This window comes from Artibeus jamaicensis, unplaced genomic scaffold, assembly GCF_021234435.1.
Source record: "Artibeus jamaicensis isolate MK-2021 breed Jamaican fruit bat unplaced genomic scaffold, CSHL_Jam_final contig_889, whole genome shotgun sequence".
Lineage (NCBI taxonomy): Eukaryota > Metazoa > Chordata > Mammalia > Chiroptera > Phyllostomidae > Artibeus > Artibeus jamaicensis.
In genome coordinates, this window is record NW_026522005.1 from 3,200,339 (window position 1) to 3,226,909 (window position 26,571).

At 48.0% G+C, this 26,571-nt stretch overlaps 1 protein-coding gene across 1 annotated transcript in view; it reads right to left on the minus strand.

Annotated features, from left to right (window-relative positions):
* Positions 1-23,144, minus strand: part of USP46 (ubiquitin specific peptidase 46) — a 59,054-nt gene extending 35,910 nt beyond the window's left edge. Inside the window, exon 1 of the mRNA XM_037134682.2 lies at positions 22,940-23,144. Coding sequence (XP_036990577.1) covers positions 22,940-22,975 — 36 coding nt within the window. The 5' untranslated portion in view covers positions 22,976-23,144. The remainder of the gene's footprint in view (positions 1-22,939) is intronic.
* Positions 23,145-26,571: the final 3,427 nt, after the last annotated feature.

Genomic DNA, 26,571 nt, shown 5'->3' on the forward strand with positions numbered 1-26,571 from the left:
TTGGACGACCCCCCATTCACAGCAGGCACCTTCACGAAATCCCGCCTCCTGCCAGCCTCCCGGGCAGCTTCAGCCCCACACCCCGCTCTCTGCAGCTTCAGGTCCTCTTTCCCAACTGTCTTCAGCTCCACTACGGCCGCCCACTCACAGAGTCCCTGGAGCTGGCGACCCCCCAACACCCAGTCAGCGCTGCCTGCTGCCTTCCTGAAGCCCTCCTGCCGCAGCTACATACACTGTGACACCTCTACTTTCTCACTCGGCTTAGGGTCCACGGAATCATGATTTCACCTGCTCTCATAAACATCTTACCACCTGTCCTTGGTCATACAACCTGGTTAAAAAAAAACAAAATCAGTAAGAACCAAATTATCTACCTCCTCTGAACACCTACCCAGACAGATGTGCAACGCTGGGGGGAAGGTCACACGACTAAGCTCACTGATTCACCAGAATTCACCCACTTCAAGCAGGCCCTCCACACATTCCAACGCTTTCTCCAGGGCCTCCTTCCCGGCTCCGCAGTCACCGTTCCCCACTTTCCCCACTTTCCCCAAGCTCCTCAACACCTCGGCATTCCCTCTGCTCTCCTCACTGGCCTCCCAACAAGAAAAAAAAAATGTTTTTTAACCAGCAGAGAAGAACTCCAATCATTACATGCTCCCAAAACTCCAAAACTCTGTGCCTCCCCTGTTAATGCTAAAGAGGTTGGTCCTTTTGTCTAAGACCAAGCTCCTCTTTACTATTAAATCCTTCCCGTCAGAATTTAACATACTTAAGTGTGTCTCCTATTAAAAATACATACATACTCTCCCACACACCTCCCCCAGTCACCGTTTGTAAATGTTCTAAAACATTTGCAAATGAATCAGGTGATGGCTAAGATTTGTTTCCAATGACCCAATGGTGAGATGGGAATAAAATTGTGTTGTTGAAGCTCAGTGGTGGGCAGGTGGGACTCAACGCACTATTCTGTTTATACTTTTGCACATATGTGTACAGGCAGAATAACGGTCTCCCAAAGATGCCCATGTCCTCATGCCCAGAACTTGCAAGCACATTACCCTCCCAGGCAAAGGGAAACGTAGGTGGTAGGTAGACTTCATTTACTAACCAGCTGACATTAAAATGCGGCATTGTCTTGGATTACCAATGTCATCATCACAAGCATTCTTAAAAGTGGGGGACAGAGGCAGAACATTAGATCAGAGAGACGCAAGGTGTGAAGGGCTCAACTCGCCTCTGCTAATCTTGAAGGCGGAGGAAGGCAGCCAGGCAGCCTCTAGAATTTAAAGGGCAAGAAGACAGGAAGAACACAGCCCAGCACCGCCTTCACCCACTCGGCTTTCTGACTTCCAGAACTGTAAAGTAATAACTTTGTATCACTTAAGGGCCAAAGGTAATGGTAATTTGTTACAACAGCAGCAGGAAACTAATACTACATATACAAAGTTTTCTATACTGTTCTTCAAGACTTGTCTCCACTTCCTCACTGCCACCTCTGCCCCGAGAACAGCCCCTTCTGGATCCCACCCTAACTCGACCCCTGATGACCTCCAAACACTGCCTCCTGCAGGGGGCATCTTCGTTCCCCACAAACTGAGGCCCTCCTCCCTCTCCACAGGCCTCTCTCCGGGATCCAGGCAAAACCCATCCCCCATTCTTGCCTCGGCCCGAAACCTCACTTCCTAGCTGGTTCGGACAGAATGAGCACTGACTGACACTCAGGCTTGCTTGTCTCACAGGCAGTCGAAATCAATCTGCTCAAAACTCAAGCTTGGACTTCTCCTGCCCTCCCAAAATCGAATCTGCTCCTGGTGTTTCCCCATTTAATAAATGACAATGCCACCTCTTCCCGGCAAGAAACCTCAGGGTCGTGCCCGACATCGCCCTCTGCACTCCGCACCCATCCATCACACTGTCTTACTGACTCGCTCTCCTTAAAACTCTCCGATCCATTCCCTTCCTTCCAGTCCGAGGCCCAGCGTCTCTCATCTGAATTATAACAGCTTCCTAAGTAGCCTCCAACATCCACCTTACCCACCTCTAACCTCCCTGTCAACACAGCAGCAGAAGTGCTCTTTTTAAATACCCATCTACCTTAAAGCCACCCAGTGACTTTCACCTTTGCATCCAGCTTCGTTCCCTCGCCTGTCATTGGCTGCTACACTTGGCCTGTCACAATGGCCTCTATTCTGTTCTGCACAGACCTCAGGTTCCCTCCCACCCATCACCTGAAGGCTCCTCCAGGCTCCCTCACCTGCCTGCCACCTTTCATCCTTCCGGGGGAATTCTTCCATTTCCACCCACCTCGTTTTTGTCCATGTGTCCTTCATACTTGTTCCTGTGAATCCTTCCCCATTTCCCCTGAAATTCCCTCCCCTCTCCCCTCTGATCGCTGTCCCCCGTTCTCTATTTCAGTGTCTTGGTTATATTTAGCTTGTTTGTTTGTTTTGTTGATCAGGTTCCTGTTAAAGGTGAGATCATAGGGTATATGTCTTTCACTGCCTGGCTTATTTAACTCAATATAATGCTCTCCAGCTCCATCCATACTGTTACAGAGGGTAGGAGCTCCTTCTTTCTTTCTGCTGCATAGAATTCCATTGTGTAAATGTACCATAGTTTTTTGATCCATTCATTTACTGATGGCACCTAGTGCTTGCTTCTCTGGAATTCTTGACTGACCACTCCTGGGTTTGGGCAGTCCCAGTGACGAACAGAATCATGGTCCCCACCCGAAATGCCCACACCGAGTGGGAGCCTCTGCTGCCACGCCACTGGAGCCTGTTTCCGTGACAACAGGGCCTCTGTGGGTATGGTTAACTCGCAGATCCTGAGATGGGAGATTATCTGGATGATCCGGGTGGGCCGAGTAATCACAAGAGTCCTCAGGAGAGGGAGGCGGAGCAGCAGCAGCAGGAGATGTGAGGACGGAAGAAGAGTTCAGAGAGACTTGGGGGCCCTGTGCTGCCGGCCCTGAGGAGAGAGGAAGGGGCTGAGGGCCAAGGAATGCAGGCCGCATCTAGAAATCGGAAAAGACAAGGAAACACATTCTCTCCCAGAGCCTCAGGAAGGTGTGCGATCCTGCTGACCTCCAGAGCACTGAGAAAACTGACTTGTGCTATTTTAAGCTACAAAGTTTGTGGTAATTTTTTTACTGCAACAATAAGAAACTAATATAACCCCCCACACCTTCTAGTCCCCACTGGTAGTATCCTGTATTTATTCCAATCGATGTTAGATGAATGTAATTACTAACATCCATCCTAGCCCCTGAACTACCATATTTTCTTGTGTATAATGCACAATTTCTGCCCAAATTTTTGAGGGGAAAATAAGGGTGCACATTTTACATAGGTATAATGATTACACACCCAGGGTATAATGATCCTGTGTGTAATACACACAAAACATGGGTGCGCATTATATACAGGAAAATAAAGCACATACCTCAAGGGATCAAAGACTGTATCTGACCCGTTCAGTGGCTAGCACATAGTAGGTCCACAATACCAGCTGGCTAGCTGGCTGGCTGAAGGGGGTTGAGAGGGGCTGTCTGAATAGCTTCGACATGTGAGCTCTCCCCACCTACTGTCCAACGAGGCCAAAGGGTACCCTCCCCCCTCCCCCACACACCCTTCCCTTCCGTAAACACTCTCTAGGAGCCTCTGCTGTCGGTGGGTATAGAACACAACTGACAGTCACAGCTGGAACCAAACTCGGGCTTCACATGCTAGCATCTCCCGTTGGTAACGTGAATTTCTGTGCATCCTTAACAGATGTGGGGACTCAACACAGGAAATGCAAATCCCTGCGTGACACAAGGACGCGGCTCGGTGGCGGATGTTCCCTGAGATGAGGACGGCAGCAATTGCTTAAAAGCCAACTAGGTGGTACCAGTCACATTTTTATTTTATTTTTATTTTTTAATCCTGCCAAAGACATTTTTCCCATTGCTTTTAGAGAGGGAGCAAGGGGGAGGGACTGAGAGAGAGAAACATCAATCCAACTGACTGCAGCACACGGGCCGGGGCGTCAAAACGGTAAAGGTGCACATCCTCATCCCCGCAGCGCTGTAACAGGGCGCAGCCAAGAGGGGGCCCAGAAAAGGATTTGGGATGGGATCCAGAGCTCAGGGTGTCCAGGAAATATTACGATGTCCTCACCACCCCCCTCAGGGGTGTCAGTTGGGGGGAGGGACAAATGGACTGGGCCATGGAGAGCTGTTTTGCATAGCAACAGTTTCACTAACCTCTGGCATGGTCATTTAATATCTATAACTTTTAACTGGTTTCATAGATATATTAAATAGCTGTAGACATGCTCTGAGCCAGGGAGAAGGAAGTGACTTCTACCCAGGATGTAACTGGGGTCTGGTCCCCTGACTTACAGCACCTGCGTGATAGGTTGGGGTTGATTGGCTCCACGCCATGGGCCACACCTGCCCAGACTCACTATGGCAGCCCAGTAAAGCTGGGAGGATATGGGAGTCCTGGCAGGTGTAACTGACTGTAGGAGGAGTCGGAAATGGGGCTGCAAAGGAGGCCTGGCCTGAGGATTTAAAGGCAGACGCGGCAGCCATTGGAGGGAGAAGCATGCAGTTTGGGCAGAGTGAGGACCTCCTCTTGCCCAGGTGAAAGAGAGAGCCACACAGTTTTGGCAGAGTACGGACCCCTGCAGCTCTGGTAGAAGAGGCCCACATGGCTTTGGGATGCTCCCTTTGGCCCCATGGCCTGGGAAGCAGGAGGGACTGCCTGGAAGAAGGGTGAAAGAACTCTTTGCCAGTAAGTCATGAGAAGGTGCCACATGACTTTGGATTAACTGGAGATCCTACCTGGATGGCAACAGCTTACAGCTGACGGTGCCAGTGGCCTAGAAACATGGACATGTGCTTCTTTTCCTGAGATATGGTACCCCGAATTAGAGTAGGGGGAAAAGGAAGCTCTGTGGGCATCTGTGGTTATCCTAAAGGACTTTGATATTTTTATGGGGACATCGGGTCACTGCTTTAAGTCTGTATAGCTTTGAATAAACCTTTCCTTTCCTTTTCACAAATCTCTGGCATTGAGAGATGTCTTTCCTCTGGTGGCGGACAGATGAGCCCAGTAGGTATTAGTATACTGTCCTTGGGAGGGGCCCCTGTTGTTCTGTAGCAGTTTTTGGCATCCCTGGGTGGGCCAAATATTGCCCCCCTTGGACCCCTGTTTGGTAATAATGCCACTCGAAGCAACACATTCTACCTATATACTCACCTGATACAAAAAGACAGAAAGGGTAACAGACCCGAATCACATAAGCGTGGCTTACACAAGATGGAAATTTATCTCCCTCCCTCATGCAAATGTTCGAGAGGAAGTGGTGCAGGCCTGACTTTGGTGGCATGGCAGTGCTGCGGACTCAGGCTCTTTTTATCTTGTTGCTCCATCATCCTCAAGAGTCAGCTTCTATCTCTGGAACCCAGATGGCCACTCCAGCTCCTGCCAGCTGACAACCTCTGCAGGGTGGAGTGGGGTGGGACAGACAAGAAGCCATACTGGAGACGCTGCTCCTCCCCTTTCGAGGATGCTCCCTGCCTGTACCCATCGCTTCCACTGGCAAGTTCACTGGCCAGAATCTAATCTAGCTGCACCCAGCTCCCTTGCAGCTGGGGAGTCTCCCCCTGAACAGCCACAACCAGCTAAAATTCGAAATGGAAAATGGAGATTGAGGGGACCGCTAGCAGTTAAGGTTGCAGATAGTCCTTGTAGCAAAATTCGTTAACAGAAGAGAAGTCAGAAATATGTTGAACTGGCTAAATAATTACAGTAATCCATAGGATGGAATACCATGTAGCTAAAGTTGCTTTAGGGGTACTGCTATGAACACTTGTCCAAGAGCCAGTGACAAGTCCAAACATGTTCGCAGGCACCAGCGTGCCCCAGACAACACTGGGAAAGCCACCGTTCCACCTACAGACCCCGAGCACCCAAGACTCTACGTCTGCGGGACCCAGGTGAACACGGAAGACCGAGCATGTGTCTGGAGGAGGGGCTGCGAGAGGAGCAGGTCACCAAGGGGCTTTGGTTTCTCAACTGTTTGCATTTCTTTACTATGAGCAGAGATTGCTGTCATGAAAATTTCCGTAACGTTAGCAATGTCCTGCAGACCGGTGATCAGAGGCCCACAGCGCACACCTCGGAGCTGGACCGGCCACTTTGTTCCCTCCCCAGTCTGAACTTGCCTGTGATTTCAGTCACTTCCTCTCTCATCCTGAGTTTCCTGGCTGAGAGGTGAGGTTGTTGATATCCAGCCTACCTACTTACTGCTCAGTGTGGCAGAGAGAGTCAAGCAAAACAGGGGATGTTATCAGCACTATGTAAATGGTAAGATGCACTGTGAACCCAAGAGCCTGAACTTCCACTGTGAGCACCCAGCAGCAGCACCGTGGCACGGAAGGCAAATGGGGAGGCACTAAAAACAGCTTTTCTCTGACCAGATGCTGCACGAAAAACCTTATCTACGGCAGTAAATCACAAGGTCTGGTGGTATAGGAAATATAGAGTTCTTATTTCCATCAGTAAAAACTCCGGTAACCTTTGAAAAACAATGCACCGCAGTTTATTAAAAATAGAATCTGGGCTGGGACAAGTTCCAACAAGAAGACGGTAATGTTGGCTCTTCAAAGCACTTCTGAAAGCAATTCCACGGCTGCCAAGGGGCGCTACGAAAACACCAAACAAACAGCAGCCGCGCTCAGGAAGGATGAATCACAAATGCATGAGATGGGTATAGAAAGGCCTTTCTTCTCAAAGCAATTTGAAAAGCAATTTATGAGAAAAACACGTTAAGATGTCTTCCGCGGGGGCGAAAAAGGGAGACAGACCCCGGCCCAGGGGGAGGATGGGATAGAACAAGGGCGCTGCGAGGCCCGTAAAAACCGAGGGCAACGCCGTCATCCCGTGGGGAGCCCACGCCGAACACGGAGACCGGGACGGGTCCGTGGAGACCTTCCAGACCACGTCACGTATGAAAACACCAAGGCTCAGAGAAGCCAGCCTACTTACCAGGACCCCGCCGAGGCGGCCCATTTCCCCCTGCTACAAGGGCAGCCTCCCTTGTCAGTTCATGCAAGAAAGGACAGAAATAACACGTAAGGATTTCTAAGTACACAAAGAATGCCGCTAATTAAAAGATATGATAAGAAAGGTGAATACTGTTAGATATATGTTCCAAAGGATATTTACTTATCATTTATGTTTTCGAAGCACAAAAGTACCCAAAAGACTAGTTTTCCCAAAGGAATAGTATTCCCAGGCTTCCGATGACAAAAGGTCATTCCCAGTGCCTTAGCCAGAAGGTCAAGCAAAAAGGAATTGGTCAGGCCACGGACTCAGGGTGAGTCAGGAATCACTTGCCAGAACTCAGGATGGTTGAGGAGGAAGGATGGACCCTGGTTTCCCAGATGTAATCAGCACTAATAATAATAGATAATCAATAAACAGCATTTACTGTGTCCAGTCTCTGCTCTCAGACTTGATGTGCTTTACTCACGTTCATCCTCAGAATAACCCTGTGAGGTGGATGCCACCCCCCCCATTTTAAATATAAGAAAACTGAGACAGAGAGAGCAAGCAACTTCACCCAAACTCACATCTCGAGTGGGCGGAGGGGGGTGGGTTTGAACTCACGCCATCCACCCCCGAGTGCGTGCCCCGAGCACTGCACCATGCTGACTCTTGCGGCAGCAAAATCACTGGGGCTGAAAAAATAAAGAAATTGAGGGGCTCACCACTGTATAGGCGAACCCCTGCCTCTGAGGCACCCCTTAAAACATTCTAGAATGAAACACACATGCCCTTTTCTGTAAAATCTCCTTGCAGTGCTGCAACCTGTTTAAAGGAAATGTCCGACTGAGGCTGGAAGTCGGGAGAAACACGACCTGTCAAAGGGAAAATGAACTTTTTTCTAAATGGTTTGGGAACTACAGATCTTTGCCCAGCTTAATAGAAAAAGAAAATAACAAAGTTTTAAAAAGCAGAAAGAGAAAAGCAGCATCAACAAGTATAGATGAGTTCTACGGAGAACGCCAGTCTGCACCCAGCAATGGAACGAAGTGCAGTCCTACCGCCCTGACTCCCGCGGCCACGTGCAGTGAGGACAGCAAAACCAGTGGAACAGAGGGGGACAGAACCTGTCACAGTGTGGTGAACAAAACGAGTTCATGTATTAACACGGCTCATCTCTCAGTGTGGGGATTACTGGGGGCGAGGGGCAGGAGATCACTGGAATACACTGTACATTAGGAAAAAACTACCATTATGTGTTTCATCCACAAAAAGCTGTAAAACACCTGTTGAGCCTGTAAAAGACAGACCCGCTGACCGCAATGCTGAGCCTCCAGGCTCAGAATGAGTGCGGCCAGGTCCCTGGCCCCACGGAGGGCACCCCCTCCCCTCCCCATCTCCTCTGGCTCCCTCCTCATCATCACTTGGCTTCCAGGTCACTTCTTCCAAGCTACCTTCCTTGACCTTCCCTCTCACAGAATCCTACAGGCAGCTTCATGGCACTTATTGCACTTATTGCAATGGCACTTATTGCAATAGGTTACAACACACTTATTTGTGATTATTCAACAACTGTCTTCCCACTGGAACACAAGCTGGCGAATGGCAGTCCTGGGGCCAAATGACTGTCTCTGTGTATCAAGATTCATTCCAACACAACCACTACCACCCATTTACTTTTGGTAGTGACTTTCACAGTACCACAGTAGGAGCAGTTGAAACAGAGGTGTTATGGCCCCCAAAGCCTAAAATAGTCACAATCTAGCCGTGTAGTAAAAAGCTCGCCGACCCCTACATGAAACCAAAAGTGTGGTGAGGGCAGGGATTCCATCCTTCGGTCTGCCAGGGCCGAGCAGTGCATCTGGCAAATAAAAGGCGTTTAATAAATTTGCTGATTGAACAAACTTGGGAAATGAGAAGGGTAAACAGTATGTGCTACTTATTCAAGTATGTGTTACTTATCCTTCACCGTCATATTCATTTAATCTTGCCCGCAAACCCAAGGCTGATTACACTTACTATCCCCATTCTATTCATGAAGAAATGGAGGGGACCCGCCAAAGCCCCCTCAGCCCATGAAGGCAGAGCCAGGTCTCAAACCCAGGCCTCTCTGTCCCAGAGTCTGGGCTCCTGACCACAAGCCAGGGAAGATGATCTTTTCATTCATATTTTTAGTAATTCCTTAGCTGCAGACGCAGGGGCTGGGCAGAAAGCCAGGGCTAGCTCGAGCACGTCCTCCTGGGCTGCTGGCTGGCACCTGTTAGCTCACCGCCAGGAGCGCCGCACTCAGCGTGACTGTGCAGGCCCGTCCACCCGAACCGTAGACCAATCTCCTGGTCCCACTGAGAGGCACTCTCCCTCCAGGTAAGTTACTGACAGGGACTCACTCTCCCTGGCTCACAGGTGAGGGAGAGAAGGTTAGTCCAGGTTAAGTCACTTGCCAAGGTCAAGCGTGAGTATGAAGCAGAGGCCGGCTGTGGGCCACACTCGCACCACCATTGTACCACAGCCCATTTCCTGCTCCCACGCGCTCACCCACCCTCCGCTCCTCTCCCATCCTTCCCGGGAGCTGGGCACCCACGAGAAGGCAGTTAAGGAGCATTTTATCACTCTGCACCATGAAAGCGTGTCATTTCCATGCCTGATAGGACATTGGGTGGGGAGAGAGAACCCTGAAAAAGGCCTCAACATGACTTCCCTTAGTGATCCTAACACAGAAGCAGAAACATCTGCTACTGAAGAAAGAGGACCCTGGGTACACAGGGATCCCGAGTCACCAGGGAAGGGGCAGGACAGAGCCGTAGACTCTGGCCTGTGAAACCGCTTTCCACGTGCCTAGAGGCAGCCTGCAAAGATAAAATTCCCGCTCAACAGCAGGACAAACAGCACAGGGCCTTGTGCCTGCCTTCCAGCTGAACGTGGAGGAAGAGGAAATATTCTCGGCTGGTCACTGAACTTGTTGTGAGCTACAAGCAAGAACCTCATTCCAAACCCAGGGCTCTGCAAAGCCACCATGGAACCTCCTTGACTTTGGGTCTCGTCACCCAGAAGTACCCTTCCCATCACCTCCTGGAAACAGCACGGGTGGCATGGGTTCCTGGAAGAGCCCCAGCTCCCAGAGGCCAACTCTGCAAAGTAGCCTAACAGGGTGATTTCCAGGGCTCCTCCCAAACCCCTCTCGCTCTCGCTCAAGTTCAAGGTCTTCATCAGTGAAAAACCAGGACACCAGTACCCCTGTTGCACAGTGCGGGAGAAGAGTGTCTGAGTGTGTATGCATGGGTAAGGCACCAGCAGAGCGAGTTTACTCTCACTAAACGAACGAAAGCATCCTATCACGCACAGACGGACAGCGAGACATAAAACACGGAAAGCTGAGCTCTGGCCCCTCCCCTGCAGAGGGCGGCGCTGGGGAAAAGGGAGGGAGCTGGCTCCTCAGACTGCACTCCTCAGTGCTGACACTCCACCGTGAGCTAAGCGCGGAAACTAAAAACATGTATCATGAATGAGTAATTTTGTATCTGCCGAGTTTAGTAATAAAAAAATCGGGGTTTGTGCTTTATGTATCTTTGGGGTTTTTATTCCACTTTGCTCATAATGCTTTTTTATTGTAGTTTACAAAAATATCAGGCTACAACAGATTGAAAATAAAAATAAAACGAGTCCTTCCCCACAGACTTTGAAAATAATTGCCAAGAGCAAAGCAGTTAAATGAAATTGTGCTTTTCTTCTTACACGCGTGAATAGCTGCTCAAACTCACTCCTAGGAAGAGAAATGCAAACTAAAAATACACTAAGCACCATTTCCGTCCCCCTCTCAACTGGCAAAGAGCAAAAGGTTTTTGGATAGCGTGCTGTTTTGGCAAGGCCATGGGCAACAAGAGTCAGGGCAATTTGGCAAAACCCACTAGAGTTACAAATGGAAATCCATTTCCAGGGAGGCGGCCAACAGACACGTTCCCACACACGTGAAATGACGTAGGGACAAAGATGTTCCCTGCAGCCTTGTTTATAAAAACCAAGGACTGGAAAACTCCCCTTGTGCCATTTGTTGGGGCCTGGTGAAGGGAATTCAACGCATTAGAGCAACCGAACGCTCTGCAGCCATAAAGAAAGAATGCGGAGGCTCTTCCTGTGCCAGCACAGACCCACCTCCAGGACACTGAAACCAGGGGCAGATCCCGACAGATCTGTACATGCCGTAAGCAGCATTTGCGTTTTCAAAACCAAAAAAGAAACATAAACAAATATGCTTGCATGCAGAGGAGGATACCTCTGGATGCAAGCAGAGGGCACCACAAATAGTGACTGATGCCAGAGATGAGGACTGGATGGCGGGCGTATTTTCAACACGCATCCTTTTGTACAACTGTAAATTTCTTATCATGCGAACCTGGATGGCCTTTTCAAAAACTTTAAATTTTTATTTTTAAAAAATGAAACATTTGTGACAGTGTGGATGGACTTAGTGGGTATTATGCTAAGTAAAATAAGTCTGTCAGAGAAAGACAAATACCATATGATTTAACTTATACGTGGAATCTAAAAAACAATATAAACAAACAAGCAAACGAAATAGAAACAGACTCACAGACACACAAGAAAGACCGACAGTTGTGGGGAGGGGGAGGGGGCACTGGGAGAAAAAGGTGAAGGAATTAAGTAGTACAAACTGGTAGTCACAGACCGGTCCCAGGGATGTAAAGGACAGCTTAGGGAACAGAGTCAATAACACTGTAATAACTATGTGTGGGGCCGGGTGGACACCAGGAATATCAAGGGGGCTACTTTGTGAAGCACATGATTGTCTAACCACTATGCTACACACCTAAAACATACAATACTGAGTGTAACTATAATTGAAAAACAAAGAATAAAAAGCAACAGAGCTTAGCTACTTTGCGTATTGCTCAGTGAGGAATACCGAACTGTACAAATCCAATAAAACAAAAGGACATGTTATATGTGTATTAGATGACTAAAAATCTTCTACTATGTGTCGTGCCCTCATTCTCTGGGAAAGGAAAAACACCGCATCCTGACGGACGGATACAAAAGCTCTGCCACCCACCATCGGCGCTGCACCTTCTGAGACATCTCAGTTGGAAATCACAGCTTCTTCCTCCTTTTGTCGCTCTGAGCACTTTCCCTCCCTGGTCTGGTCTTTGATTGGAAGCCAGATCACAACATGCTCGCTCATCTCAGCACTGCTCACCAGCAGGAACGGTTCTTAACATCTGACAGGCCCTGAGAGACCTGAGTCACCTGCCCTCCTGAAAGCCACCAAGTGTCAAGGTCAGGACTGGAACTCGGGATGAAGTTCTTTCCAACTACATCATTTGGACTCTCTTGCTGGCAGGAAAAAAGAGGAGCCCTAGAATAAAAGAGTAGTAAAATGGCCGGGTACTGAGCTAAGAGTGAGACATAAACGATTCCACTTCAGTCCTGCCAGGCCCAGGGGAGGTACGTTCTCTCCTCACCCAGACATTTCGGACCAGAAGCAGAGTCTCTGAACAGGTAAGTGAGAACCGCTCTCACAACCAACCAGTGGATCTTGCCCACATGCCAACCTGCCTCCCAAGGATGCTCACCGGCCCGCAACCTGCAAACAGGCTTCACAGGGCTCCTCCAACAGCCAGCTCTTTAGGCCACTGTAAAGAACCTCTCATCTGAACCAGCGCCTCCCCAACTCCAGACTATGAGTGTGGGAGAGGTGAACAATCTTCGCAAGCACAAGGATGTTTTTAAATGATTATGTTTTTGATATGTATTTCAAAAACATAGAACCAGCTTGTCCACTCCATTACCTTGCAGATGTCTTCACAAAATGAGGTCGAATTAGTAAAAAGTGAATCATAAAAAATGAACAGAGTGGAGGAAAATTACTGAAGAAGAAAGTCCAGGTGGTTCACAGATATACTGAAAACCAGGAAGATAACAAAATGACACTTGAGAATCGCTGGTCTAAGGAACCAGATCCTTTTCTGTAGTTTTTCTTCAGACGAAGAGACGCTTGGGAATAAAAGGTGCCCCCCACCCCAGCGTGCAGTACACACTGACTCTGAATGCCACCACTTGATGTGTGTTTGTTTTGTTTTCATCTGCCCTCCACGCTCCACACCACACTGCCTCTCTCAGATGGGTGAGACAGCTCCCCAGTCACCGGAGCACCCCGAACGAGGTCCTGCGTTGAAAAGGTGTCGTTCTGTACTGGCTTGACCTGGGTTGACCCAGGTTTGCCCAGAATAACTCAGATCATACCTTGAGCAGATCAGTGAGACCGAATCATTATCTGGAGCACCCCCATCTCACTTTAAGAAGTGTCTGACTTGGGGAATAAATCGGAGCACCTTCCTGCTGTATAACCCGCTCCCTGGAAGGGAGCTGGGGGCCCCCCCTCTAGCCCTGTTCCTCCCTCCGCCACACTTGGGGAGAAGGGACCCCTCCCCCCACGGGCCAGCGCCATGGTCAGAACCACACCATCTGGTGAATGTTGCCTCTGCTCTCGCCCAGCATCCTCCCCAAATGCCCACTGCATGTGCACAGCAGGTCAAAACCAAGGCAGAATTCCACCAGGTCCTCCAACACCAAAGGCTCTGTGCTCTGAGCAAACTGAAGGAAAACACCAACTCACAGAAAGAATGAGAGTAATTGTGAAAAGTAACATGTGAGGGCATCTCAGCTCACAAAACGCTTCAGAAGGCAGGATCTCCTCTGACTCCCCCAGAAAAGCTGTGAGGAAGGTAGTTCATCCTGTACCTTTTTGTGTCCTAAAGGGATGAGGAAACGGACTTGAGATTTATCGAGCTCTGAAATTCCAAATCCCCAAACCCCGTTTTCCTTGTTTTCCTGGGGCTGTGCTGCTATAAATGTGCTCCCCAGGCCCAGGAGCACCTGGTCACCAGAGAGGTTGCTAGCAATGCAAAATCCCACCCCAGACCTACTGAATCAGGATCTGCATTTTGACAAGATCCCCAGGTCATGGCTGTGACACTAAGATTAGGAGCATGGCTTCACTGCAAGGCAAGTCTTCCATTCTGCAAGCTGCACCTCTTTATTCACTTATCTGAGAATTATCCACCACACATGTGCCAGGCACCGGGCTGCATGTTGGGAAATCGACAGCAAACACGGTCAGCACAGCTCCTGCCCTCCTAGGGCAGCCGGTCTAACGCAGGGCTTTCTCAGCCTTGGCTGCTCGTCAGAATAAGCTGCAGTGATTTACAACGATGCACGTGTCCAAAATCCACCCCCGAGCAACCCGCACCTGTACCTATGTCAGGTCAGAAACTCTGGAACCGAGGCCCTAGACCAGGGGTGTCAAACTCATCTTCACTGGGGGCCACATCAGCCTCTCAGTTGCCTTCAAAAAGCTGAATATAATGTTACAACTGTATAAATGTAACTACTCCTTAACTAGGGGCAAGCAGCTCGGCGCTGCCGCTGGGTAGAAACACAGTGCTGGCCAGATACAACAAAGAGGAGGGCTGGGTTCAGCCCGTGGGCCTTGTGTTCACCACCTGTGCTCTAGAAGCTTCCCACCAAAAGAGCTCCCAATGGGGCGCCCACCTGGGAGCAGTCTGACTCTACCTAACAGAACCGCAGATGGGCCCGGCCTGAAAACAGCACTTCCTCTTCCAGGGCTGTGTCCTGCAGAAAGGAAGACATGTGTGCAAAGAAGACAGAAACGAACATTCACTGTGACACCGTTTCCAAAGACAATGTTATGGAAACTGTCCAAATGTCCCTAAGTAAGGTAATGAATTAGTAAACCACCATTAAGTCAAAGAGTACGGTTATCGAGCAGTAAGAATGAATAAACCAGAACTGTTATTACATACCAACATAATCTCAAATATAATTGTTGAGTTAAAACAGCAGCAAAAGGCTACACATTTGTACACACAAACGTTGATACACTGCGTATGGATTCATAAATGTGAGGTATAAGGACATGCATAGCAAACACCAGTCCAGCTTCAGAAAAAATGACTAGTTCTGGGAGGAAGGGAGAAAAAAAAGAAGTGATTAGAGATTTTTTTAAAGGTTTTATGTCTAAGAAAAATCTTAACCAAGTATGACTAAACTTTAATATATGCTACATCTGAAGGGCTGGTATTTGGGTATAAATATATTAAAATACATTCTTTTTTCCATACTCTTTTGGGTGTTAATATTTTGCAATTTGAAAAAAAATTCTTTTAAAAGCTTCTCATGTAACATGATATACAGTCAGGACTAGGAATCCCTGTTCTAGAAGCATAATCAAAACCTGGCTATGTAATATCAAGAAATACATCTACAGAATAGCAACAACTGATAGCTCTTGAAGTTAAATTACTATCTCAAAATTTTTACATAATTTTTAAAAAACTTGCACATGGCAGATAATTTCTATAAGCAGTATTTTTTAGGAGGCCAAGGTTGTATCACCCAAAGAAAGCACTATGTCTCACAGTGGGGACGTCAGCTCACCTGTCACAGAATGAGGAGGGGGAGAAGGAGGAAATACTTATTTTAGAATGCAGATTCCAGGGCCCCGCCATAGGCCCACCACATCAAAACCTCTGCGGCTGGAAACCCAGAGTTGGAATTTTTAATAAGAGAACACATACGTGGGCACAGTTTGGGGCACACTAAAGAACCACTGAAGTATGAGATATTTTTAAAGGAGCTGTCAGTCATATTTTTAAAACTATACATGTCTGTATTCAATAAGATGACACATGTCACACTGATAATCAAAATAAAGTGGAGAGAATGTTTTCTAAATATTTGGATAGTGATTCCACAAGTACTTATAAGCAGACCCTGTGAAAAGCTGGATTCCTGCAGTGTACCTGACATGAAGGACGTAAGAGTATGTTGTAGGAGGAAGAACATAATTTCACTGTCTTCCTACAAAGACTTCAGAAAGCAACTGGGTAAACAGGAAAACTCCGCAAGTCCAGAGAGGCCTGGCTAGCACAGCGCTGTACCCAGAATGTACTCTCGATACTCCAGAAATCTTCTTGTCTATAGTTTTGTTGCTACAAGGATTCACTTGTTTCATCTTATTATCATTCCCTCCACCTGCATCTTCTGCTCCTTCTATATCTTTCTTGACTTTATTTATTTATTTATTTATTTTTGGTCTCCCCGATTTTCCCCTTCACTGTCCTTTTCCCCATTTTCACACAAAACCACCACTGTAATCCTGACTCACAAGCCCTGGAAAACTGCTCCCAAGTCTCGATTAGAAACCACCCGGCACAACAAACACATAAAAAGGTGTTCAGCCTCATTAGAAAATGATAAAGTGCAAACTCTAAGCCATGACCATATCACATCGCACCCACCGGGCTGCCCGGAAGCCTGTGGAGCGACTGGGACTCCCTAACGCTGCTGGGTGGAGCGCAAACCTGCACAACTGCTTTGGATCAACCTGGCAAGACGTTAGGATCAAGAGGCCCACTTCCTTTGACCAGGCAATTCCCCTTTTAGGTAGAGACCACAGAGAAACTTTAAACACACACGCAGAGGGACAAGTTCAAAACTGTTCATCACTGTAAAAGGGCACACACAAAAAACTGTAAACCCAAGTGCTGATCAACAGTAAAAAGAATAAACATATTGCAGCATATTCATGAAATGGGATATTACACAGCCATTAAAACAACCTAGAATCACATGTATCTTATTGGATAAACCTTAAAATTGTAATTTACACAAAGGCAACCTGAGTTGTTCAGTATCACACAGCATGTCTAAACCATGAGAAAACACTACATCTGGTTTATGGAGACATACATATCTAGTAAAAGTATAAAAAGACATAATAAATACCAAATTCATAACAGTGGTCACGGAAGGGAAGGGGAAAGAGGAGAGATAAGGTTCATTTGTACTTGTAATGTCTTATTTCTTCATGTGGAGGGAGGTTCATGGGTACTCACTCTATTATTCTCCACATTTTTCTGTATGCCTGATATTTACCAGCACCCAGGAAAAGAGCCCCAAGACTGAGCTGCTACAAAGCATTTGCAGATTCTAAAAGCGACGTCGGAACTTGACGGGCAGGAGGAAGGCTGACCTACAAGAGGAACCTGAAGCTTTGGGAACGTCAGTAGTAGGGTTTCCCCCACACACGCTCCATCCGCAGCAAATAATCAGCCTCAGAACTATGACAATGTTCCATGCAAAGGACTTACGACACCCCCAAAATCCTAAGCAGCACATCCCAGAACAGAAACACTCCAAAATATTTAGTGCTGAGGTCAGTTGCTAATATAGAATTTATTTGCCTCAAGGAAGTCTCTGCTGGTTCATATTTGGTTGACCTTTTCTCTTAAAAGATCAGCAAGGCCTTTCAAACCCTTAGACAAGCATTTGGTTTCACCACAACTGAAGAATTTTATGTGAAGTTGCATTAAAATATTTAGGCCAGAAGAGTTAACGAAATTAAAAGACATCACCTTTCACAGCTCTTTCTGCCGGTTTGCTTTGGGCTGGTCCATGGGTAGCCTAGAGCTAAAACCACCCAGATACCTTTCTGATGATACCATAGAATTAAACACCATCTAAAACCTCAACTCATTCAAACTAGTTAGACAGACCATACTCTGGTTTTTCTTCAGAATGCACAAATCTTTCACCTTGTAGACAGACCAGGCTGGGGGAAAAAGACACGCATGAATGAGGAAATTTTCTCTTCATTGGTAAGACAATCAAAATTGAAAATTACTTTTAATTACAACCCCAATATAGTAAAGTTATATATCGGTAAGAAAATAAAAGGGTTTTATTGTATGGATGAACTGGAACACATCAAGTTGATCTCTAATAAATGGCATGACAATCTTCGATTCTAACTAAATACTGACATTCAATTTTGTTTTCACCCCAGGATTCCAAGAAAAAACAAAAATGCGTACAACTTGACTGTCGGGACCTGACCCTACACAAAACCCCAGAGGCCAGAATGGAATTTTTCTTTAAACATGAACCCACCCCACCCAGCAATTTTCTGAAAACTGACCACTATCAGCACAGACCTCACACGTAATTGTAACAACTCCCAGCTGATACAGTAAAACCAAACTTACAGTCTCCTATTATCTCTGAGAACGGGAAGCAGGAGTCACAGAGGAAGAGGCAAGTTACCTCTTCTCCCAAATTATATAGTTACTTATTTTTCAATATTTTAAAAACTCTTCCCAACAATTCTCAAAAAAATGTGCCTCAGGTAACTGACTTACCAAAATAAAATCATCTCTGTAAAAATCATCTAGCTTTGTTTCAAATTTTTCCTAATTTTACTTTCCCTTCGTATCAAGGTGAATTCATTTCTTTCAAAGAATTCAAATCTGACACTCACAATAGTGTCCAACGACATCCTAGGATTGTTCAATAGATCCTAAAATGCTAGTATCTGGCCCTGGCTCGGTGGACTGAGTGCAGGCCTGCAAACCAAAGAGTCGCAGGTTTGAATCCCAGTTGGGGCACATGCCTGGGTTGCGGGCCAGATCCCCATTAGGGGGGAGTGTGAGATGCAACCATACACTAATGTTTCTCTCCTGCTCTTTCTCCTTCCTTTCCTCTCTCTCTGCAAATAAATAATAAAATGTTTTTAAATGCCAGTATCTGGTAAGTTCAATACAGTTTCAAACAAGGTACACAAGCGGTCACTAACCAATTAAGAGATGCAGATTTGTATAAAGACTCTAAGAAATACTACTCACTAAGGAGCTTTTGACAACAACAACAAAAATCAGTTTTATAAGTTGAGTAAAACTAAGTTCCCAAGAAATACACCTTTTTCACAGGCACCATTAGACTCATGCTTAACCGGAGAGGCACCCAATAGCACAGATTCCAGTCCAGAGTTACACTGACTATAACCGTGTCCGCATGTAAAAAGTAGTCAAGCTTTGGTCAAATGCATTAAAGAAACATCCTGCTGTGTTCGTCGATATTTCTTTCCACTGTATTGCTTCTGAGGCTCAGTGCAATCTTGTTTTTTTCCTAACAATTTTTTTTAATTTTTATTTTTTGATTTTAGAGAGAAGGGGAGCGAGAGAAACACCAATTTGTGCTTCCACTTATCATGCATTCACTGGTTGGCTCTCGCATGTGCTGACTGGGGATGGAATCCACAACCTTGGCCTACGGGACAGTGCTCTACCCAGCTGAGCTACACCCAGCCAGGCTTGTTCAACCATGATCTGTGTGGGTGTCACACTACACTGAAATTTCCATCTTTATCAATGTTATGTCCACAAGATAAGAAACTGCCGAGCTTCTGGAAGACAGGGATTCACCTCATTCATTTCTTTAGAACTGGCACATAGTACGTGACAACACTGACATAGCAGAGCCTCAACAAATGGCCACTTCTGCAAACAAAAATGCAGTCTGTATGACACTTGGCGCCTCCTCCATGCAGCTCACAGAACTATCAACAAGCAAAATTCAGATTAGAAGGCTTAGACCAATTTGCATCAGACCAAGTCACATTTCCGGAGGGCACATTTGGTTTCTCCTAACAAATCCTTCCTCTTTAGAAAAATTCCTCAAGTTCTTCAAACAGAAACTTAACCGAAAACAAAAACCTTCCATTTGTACGGCCATAAAAATACCAAGCAAGTTAAATCCATTGGCCTGGACAAAAATCAGAGGATTATCAACAAGGGACATTTCCTCATTCTTGGTGGCAGCCTGTGCACTTTAAAAATGACAACACACCAGCCAAACGAGCTCTGGTGTCTGGGATCCAGAGGAACAAGCTACACGGCTAAGCCCAGAGCAAGCCGATCAAGAACCATGGCAGGAATTCACACAACGTAAAATTAAGACGAATGGGAACTAGCATTAACTTATCAACAGACAACAAAACTTCAGTGGGGAATGGGACCAGTGGAGGAATGAAAATGTCTTCCAAGTCCCCTGTATCTAAAATTGGCACAAGAAGTTTGAGGGGAAGAAAAAGGCGCTTATTTCTCAATCCCATGAAGGATTTGCTGCAAGTTTTGGTTCTGCTCTGCTGGGTCCTTTCTTGTCTGGTGGACAAAACAAGTCCACTTTCAACACCAGGTCTTGGTTTCTTCAAGACCTACCTAGAAGGATGATGTCGTTTAACACCCTTCTGGACACACGCCCACCTGCATGTTTAAAATATGCCAAATGACTTGCATTTTTTAAAAAAAAGCAATTGCCACTTGCTCCTGTGACAACTCCCCAAGCCAGGTAAGACAGCAGGAGTTAGGAGAGGGAAGGGTTGACGAGAGCCCCAGAGAGAAGGGAACAGTGTGGAGAGACCCTCAGAAGACCTACCTGGAAACAATTCATCATTGTGTGAAGAATCTAAAGAGAAGTCCAAGGGTAATTTACGTCTGATGACAGAAGTCTCCTCATCACCAAGCCTTCTAGCGTGGGAAATGAGACTGGGAGGGGCAGGAGTGACCCAGGCGGCCTCTGAGAAGGGGCAGGGTGAAGGATTCCCATCCCAGACCTTGTCTGCTGCCTGTGGCCTTGGTCTACGTCAGTGAACACGTGAGTTGAGTGTATTAGTGGCTGCTGCCATCAGATCCCAGAAGGTGTATACTAACCTCCACTGTCCTTTAAACAACTGAAGGTGACGTGAGGTGATACTGATAACAGCTAACACTCACTGAGTACCTGCCACATACTGGGGCTCACAGCTCACTTCACACAACAATCCTAGGAGGCAAGGACCACTCTCATCCCATTTTTATAGATAAGGAAAGACAAAGCTCACGCAACCCATTCAAAGACAAAAAGCTAGTATGTATTAGGTCCAGGACTTGAACTCAGGAAGTCTAACTTCACAGCCCAAACTCTTCATGACTTGCTCAAAACACAGTGTCCAAATAGGAATATAAAACAACCTACTTACAACATATTGGTTCCTCACCTCACCTGGGTGATGATCCTCAATGTGGCACCTTTTAAAAGATTCCACATGAGGTTGTCAACTCCCCAGACGCAGCACCAGCCCACTCCTCTCCTGCCCTCCCTGCAGCTGGCCTCCCGGGCTAGGTTTCACTGGAAACAGGTGGTGCCACCCTGACCTGGGATGCTAAGAAGCCCCGGCTGCACCGAGGAGAAAAGATGAAAACAAAGAACAAAACAAAACAGAAGCTGGAGATTGGCTTCCTCTTGGGACACGCTGGCTCTCAAATTTCCAACCTGCTTTAGTAGAGAGGTGTCCCTCACACAAGCAGGACAGGAATACCACCAAAGGCTGGGAGTGCCCCTCACTGACCTACCCATAAGCCTGAGGCCACCTCAGCAGGCATGAAAGAAGAGTCCGCAAGAGGCTCTGGTTTCAAAGTTCCCCTCAGGAGCTGATCTTAGGTGGAGAGAAAGCCAGCAGAAAGGCATCACCTTCTCACTGCACCAAGCGACATTAATGCCACTTGACAGGAAGGAGCAGGAGACCCGTCTCTGTGTGGAGAAGGAAGGAAGGAAAAGAGAGGAAACTAATGGGCTCCAGGAGCCACCCACTCCATCTAGATGGTCCTGTGCCAAATCACTCTGGGAAGCCCCAGCATTTGCGATCACATCCAACAGTGCTGAAAACTGAAGCCAGCACCAGTGGGTCTCAATTCCACCCCTGCGCTAACACATGGCTCCTCAATGCTCCTTTGCCATGTGTTAATCTTGCAACAAAATGTGGGACAGAAGATTTAAAAGGCTGTGTGATTGGGGGAAGGGCAGCTGGATCGTCTTACCTCCAGGCTTTCTTAAGCCTCCTCAGATTCCCTTTAGGGGCCTGTAGTATTATCTACAAGGCAGATTTTCCCCAAACTGACATTAAAAGAGCATGTGTTCCTACTAGAGATAGGGCAGTTCTGATGGGCACTTTTGATGGGCAGTTTTGATGGGGAGTGGTAGGGAGGACCCTGGAGAAAGAAAGCAAAGCACACACTCTCTCACCCTACACAGGAGGACAATGTCTTACTCCAGGGGGCAAACTGTGCATGCCAAGACTCTGACAAGCCAGGGTGGGTGCCCGCAGGGTGCACCCTGAGGACTCAAGGGTAGAAACTGCTCTTGCAGGAACTGAAAAGCAAGGAAAAGCAATGGGAGAAACCCAAGTTAAAGTCACCACCATACCATGGAACCAGTAGTCCTCATCAGAATCAGAGCCTAGTGATGTCCCCTCGCTGTGTCCACGCCCACCAGCCTGCACTGGTTCTACAGTGCATCAGGCAGGATAACCCTGGAGACCTCCTCCACGCCCACGGCCAGCCCCACCACCCACGGGCCTTCAACTGTTACTGCACATAACCTCGTCCCTCGTTCAGATGGGGAAACTGAGGCATCTAAAACAAAACTGTGCTTTCTCAAACCAGATGAAGTTTACTTCTCCAAGCAGGATTTTGCACTTTTTTACAGTTTTATGACATTTCAAATGTCTCCAGATACACCGATTGCCTTTGCAAAGTGAATTTTACATACAGTTTAAGGAGTGAACTCAAAATGAGATGAGGGCGGTCAGGGAGACCTGCAGGATTTGTTCTATCGCAAGGACGGTATGGGTGCCCCCCATTCCCAGCTTTTCCCTTAACCCCCCTCCCCCGGGACGTCCAGGTTCGGCCTCCCCAGGACGCTTGCACTGCAACCCGAGGGCGGTGGCACGCGGCGCGGCCGGGGAACGGGCGGGCGGGCTTCAGGTCCCGGGGCAGAGGGCTCGGCGCCCCTCCCCCAGGGGCTCTCGGGGCTGCGGCCGGCCAGCGGGCCGGGCTGCGGCCGGGAACTTCTGGCTGCGCCGCGCGGACCCGGTCGCCCTCGCCCCCGCCCCCGCTCTGCAGCCCGGCCGCGGCGCGGCTCCGGTTTCCCTTTCTTTGCCTCGCCGCGCCTCGGGCGCGACCCCCGAGGCGGCCGCGGTGGCCACTCACCATATTACAGATGGAGGCGATATTTCGGACAGTCATTAGTCTAAAGGTTGCAGCGATCCCGCACCGCCATCTTTATAAGGTGAAAACAGGACTGTCCATGGTGGAGCGCTCGCAGGGAGGCCGGGCGGCGGCGGGGAGGCGGCGGGAGGCGGCCTGGGGTCCGGCTTTCAGTTTGGCTGGGAGATTGGAGGCCGGGAGGGAGGAGGCGGAGGCGGGGAGGCGGGAGGGGGGGAGCGGAGGGCGGGGATTGGCGGAGCCGCGGAGCCGGGGCCGCGGCCGGCGGCGCGGAGGGGGAGGGCGGCCCGAGCGCGCCGCGTGCTGCCCGCGCCCCGCGCCCCCGCGGCGCACCCGGCCTCGGCTCCGGCCCCGCGGCTCCTCCTCTCGGTCGCCCGCGCCCCGGGCCAGCGAGCTCAACCTTTTTCTTTTCATTTCCTGCTTCACTACATTTGAGCCGAAATGCGGGGCCAGGCCTTCGCCCGCGCGGCTGCGGCAGCCGCGCCGCCGGGTCCCCTGGGTGGACCCCGGTGCGCCCGCTGCGGCCTCCTCCGGGCCCGTGGCGCCGCCGGGGAACCGGGGACAGCGCCGGGCGTTCCGCGCCGCCCGGCGGAAGGGCCTCGCCTCCCGCAGCGAGCCAGCGGCTTGGGCCGGCGCCCGGGCCCGCGGCACAGATGCCGCGGAGAGGGCCGGCGAGGATAAGGGGCGGCTCTCTCTCTTCACTTTTTCTTTCTCGCCTCCGGTCCCCCAACAGCCCTGGGCCTTTATATCTTGGCGAGTAGAAAACGAAGAAGGGTAGGGGTGACTAAGGCCAACTTTTAATTTCTCCCCGGGGTTGCAGCCAGACAGCACCGGCGGGCACCCGAGAAGTAAATGGGGTCAGGACACGGGAGTGTGAGAAAGCCCTCGCCAGCAGTGGGCCGGCTGCCTGGTACGGGGCGGAGTTCGGGGAGAGGAATCTGGGTCTGGGCGGAGGCCAGAGCGACGCGCTCAGGCAGTTCGTGACATTAGCAGGTACAAAGGACAAGTCTCCGTTCTGGGCAAGGAGTGGGTCTGAGAAGCAATTTGAATCCAGAAAGAACCAAACTTTAACGAATGTGAAGGAAAAGCATACCTCTCTCTGGGGCACCCAGTCTCTCTAGGTTTTGAGATTGGTGCTGAACAAGCTTAGACACACTTCCTGCAAGGAAGGTCGTGGCTTCTGGCTCCAAGAGCAAATCTACACCACGTAGCAGATACGTTCAAGCGAAGTGGAGGAGCCCATTAATAAATGTGTAAAACAATTATGCATACAAAGTAACAACTCGATGCTTTCAACAGAAAAAGTTATACGAGTGAAACGCTTGGTAATTCTTAAACCAGTATATTTAATGATGATTGAATTAGAAGAGAAATTAATAGCATTGGAGGTAGTTTTTATCTAACCTAGGGAAAATAACACACTTCCTCCATTATCTATTTAGTGTTATAAACTAAGATTTGAAAACCGTTGATTGCTGATATCCCAAGAACCTGGGTGGAATAAAAGATAACTGCTGACCAAAGTTTTGTGGGCCATATTGGCTGTGTATATTTCAGTGGATTTAAAGAGTAGATAGATTCCCTGCCATGTTAAGTCACTCTGCCTACATCTCGTTTCTACAGAGATCCTTATGATGGTGATCCCTAGCTCTGATTCCTTACCATTATCAGTCATAATGTTCTTTCATCATTTTCAGTGACCACAACTATCAGGTAATAATAGAAACTCTTCCCCTCACCTTTTGTGGATCAGTAAAATAATAAAGCTTAGAGGATCAAAAATCCCACCTCAATCATGTTACCCAAATGTCAAAAGTGAAGTTGGTATACTAACCTGGCTGAACACCTTGGAAAAGGAGAAAAAGATGGCAAAGCACCCCCAACTATGGCCAGTTGGGTAACTGAGGCCTAGAAAGCTGTAAAGACTTGAGAAAAGCCACAAAACAAGTTCAAGAGCAACCTCAAGTCTAAAATTCAGGCTTCCAGATTCAATTTCATAGACACCCCACTATAAAGGCATTAATCCAATACCTTAAATGATACGGACATTTGATACCATAACAGAGGTCCGTATTTCTGCCAGCATTGGCACTACGGATTACCAAGTGCCAGGACTGAGACACCACTGACAATGAAAACTGAACATCGCTGATTACTGATGCTATTATCAGCAAGTTAACAGGATATCTTGCATGCCTTTTAACAGAGTCTAGACTGAAACCGAACTGTTCAATGTAGACAAACATCCAGACTGAAACTCAGGCAGTGAATTACATATACTCCAAATCAATTGAACACAGTAGATCTTGTCAAGCTCATGAATAATTAAATACATTTTCACTGTACTACCCATTGGGTATTAACAGGTATAAGTTGGAAAAGATACCAGCTGAAGAATAATCATAACTTCCACTTTACTCAGTAAGGAACTATTATTTGCAAGTGATAAGTGAAAATCATGAAAACGTTGACAAGCTAATGAGGAAACTTTGAAGAAAAGTGTTTCAAATGTAGGAATTAGCTGGAATGAAAGTATACAGTTAGAACTGGGAAAAGTAGGCAAATGGAAGTATGGGCTACAGGCCAGCACTAATAGCCTGCATGAATTTGAGGGAGACAGTCACTCCAGGTCGTATGCCCCTCGTTACCCAAACTGTGGTCCAGGAACCAGCAGCATTGGCCTTACCTGGGAGCCTGTTAGAAGTGCAGACCCTCAGTTCCCATTTCAGACCTACTAAATGAGATTTTGCCTATAAAGTGTAAAGAGCACACTGCTCCAGCCAACCACGGTGGTGGCAATTCTCTGTTTTTGCCTGCACAGCTCCCGGACTGAACTTTGGGAACCTTCCCCTCTCCCTTTCTCAGAACCTAAAGTTCAGGTGTGTCTGACACTCCTCCCCCGCAAACCCAGAGTAAGGTCCACGATCCAGGCCTGGCCACTGAGAGTGCCTCGTCGCTCAGCCACAGTGATTGGTTCAGCAAGGAATGAGAGTCAGTCCTTTTTTTGATATGGGTACTCCTGCCATCTTTCCACTACCCGAGCATGAAGCCAGTGTGTAAAGATAAAACTGAGGAATGGAAGAGAGACCATAACAACATCATTTACCCGCTTGTTGCCCGATCTGTATCCTGGACTCTTAGCAACTCAAGTCAGTAAAATCTTTCTTTGGCCCATTCAAACTGAGTGTCTGCTACTCACCACTGAAAGAATCCTCATAACTAGTGTCCCTATCCCCTAAAATTCATTAGGTTCATTCTGAATTCATAATGTTTCCTTTTCCTCTCTGCTCACTAAACCAATCTTTTTTTTGGGGGGGGGGTTATCCCTCCTCCAGATCTGCCCCCCACCAATGAACTCCCCATCCAAGTGGTTCTACACTCTCCTCTCTCTAGTTACCAGTTCCTGTTCGTCCCCCTGCCCCTTCCCCACTTTGCTTAGTTAACACCATCCAGCCTTCCAATGGCCCAAGACAAGGTGTGATGCCCTTGTTATATGTTCTTATCGCACCATTCCTCTTCACTTTGTGGACCTTCTATTTATAGAGACACGTATGTTTATGCCATATAGCACACAGCATAAAGGCAGTATGGCGGGTGGTTAAAAATGACCCAGGGGA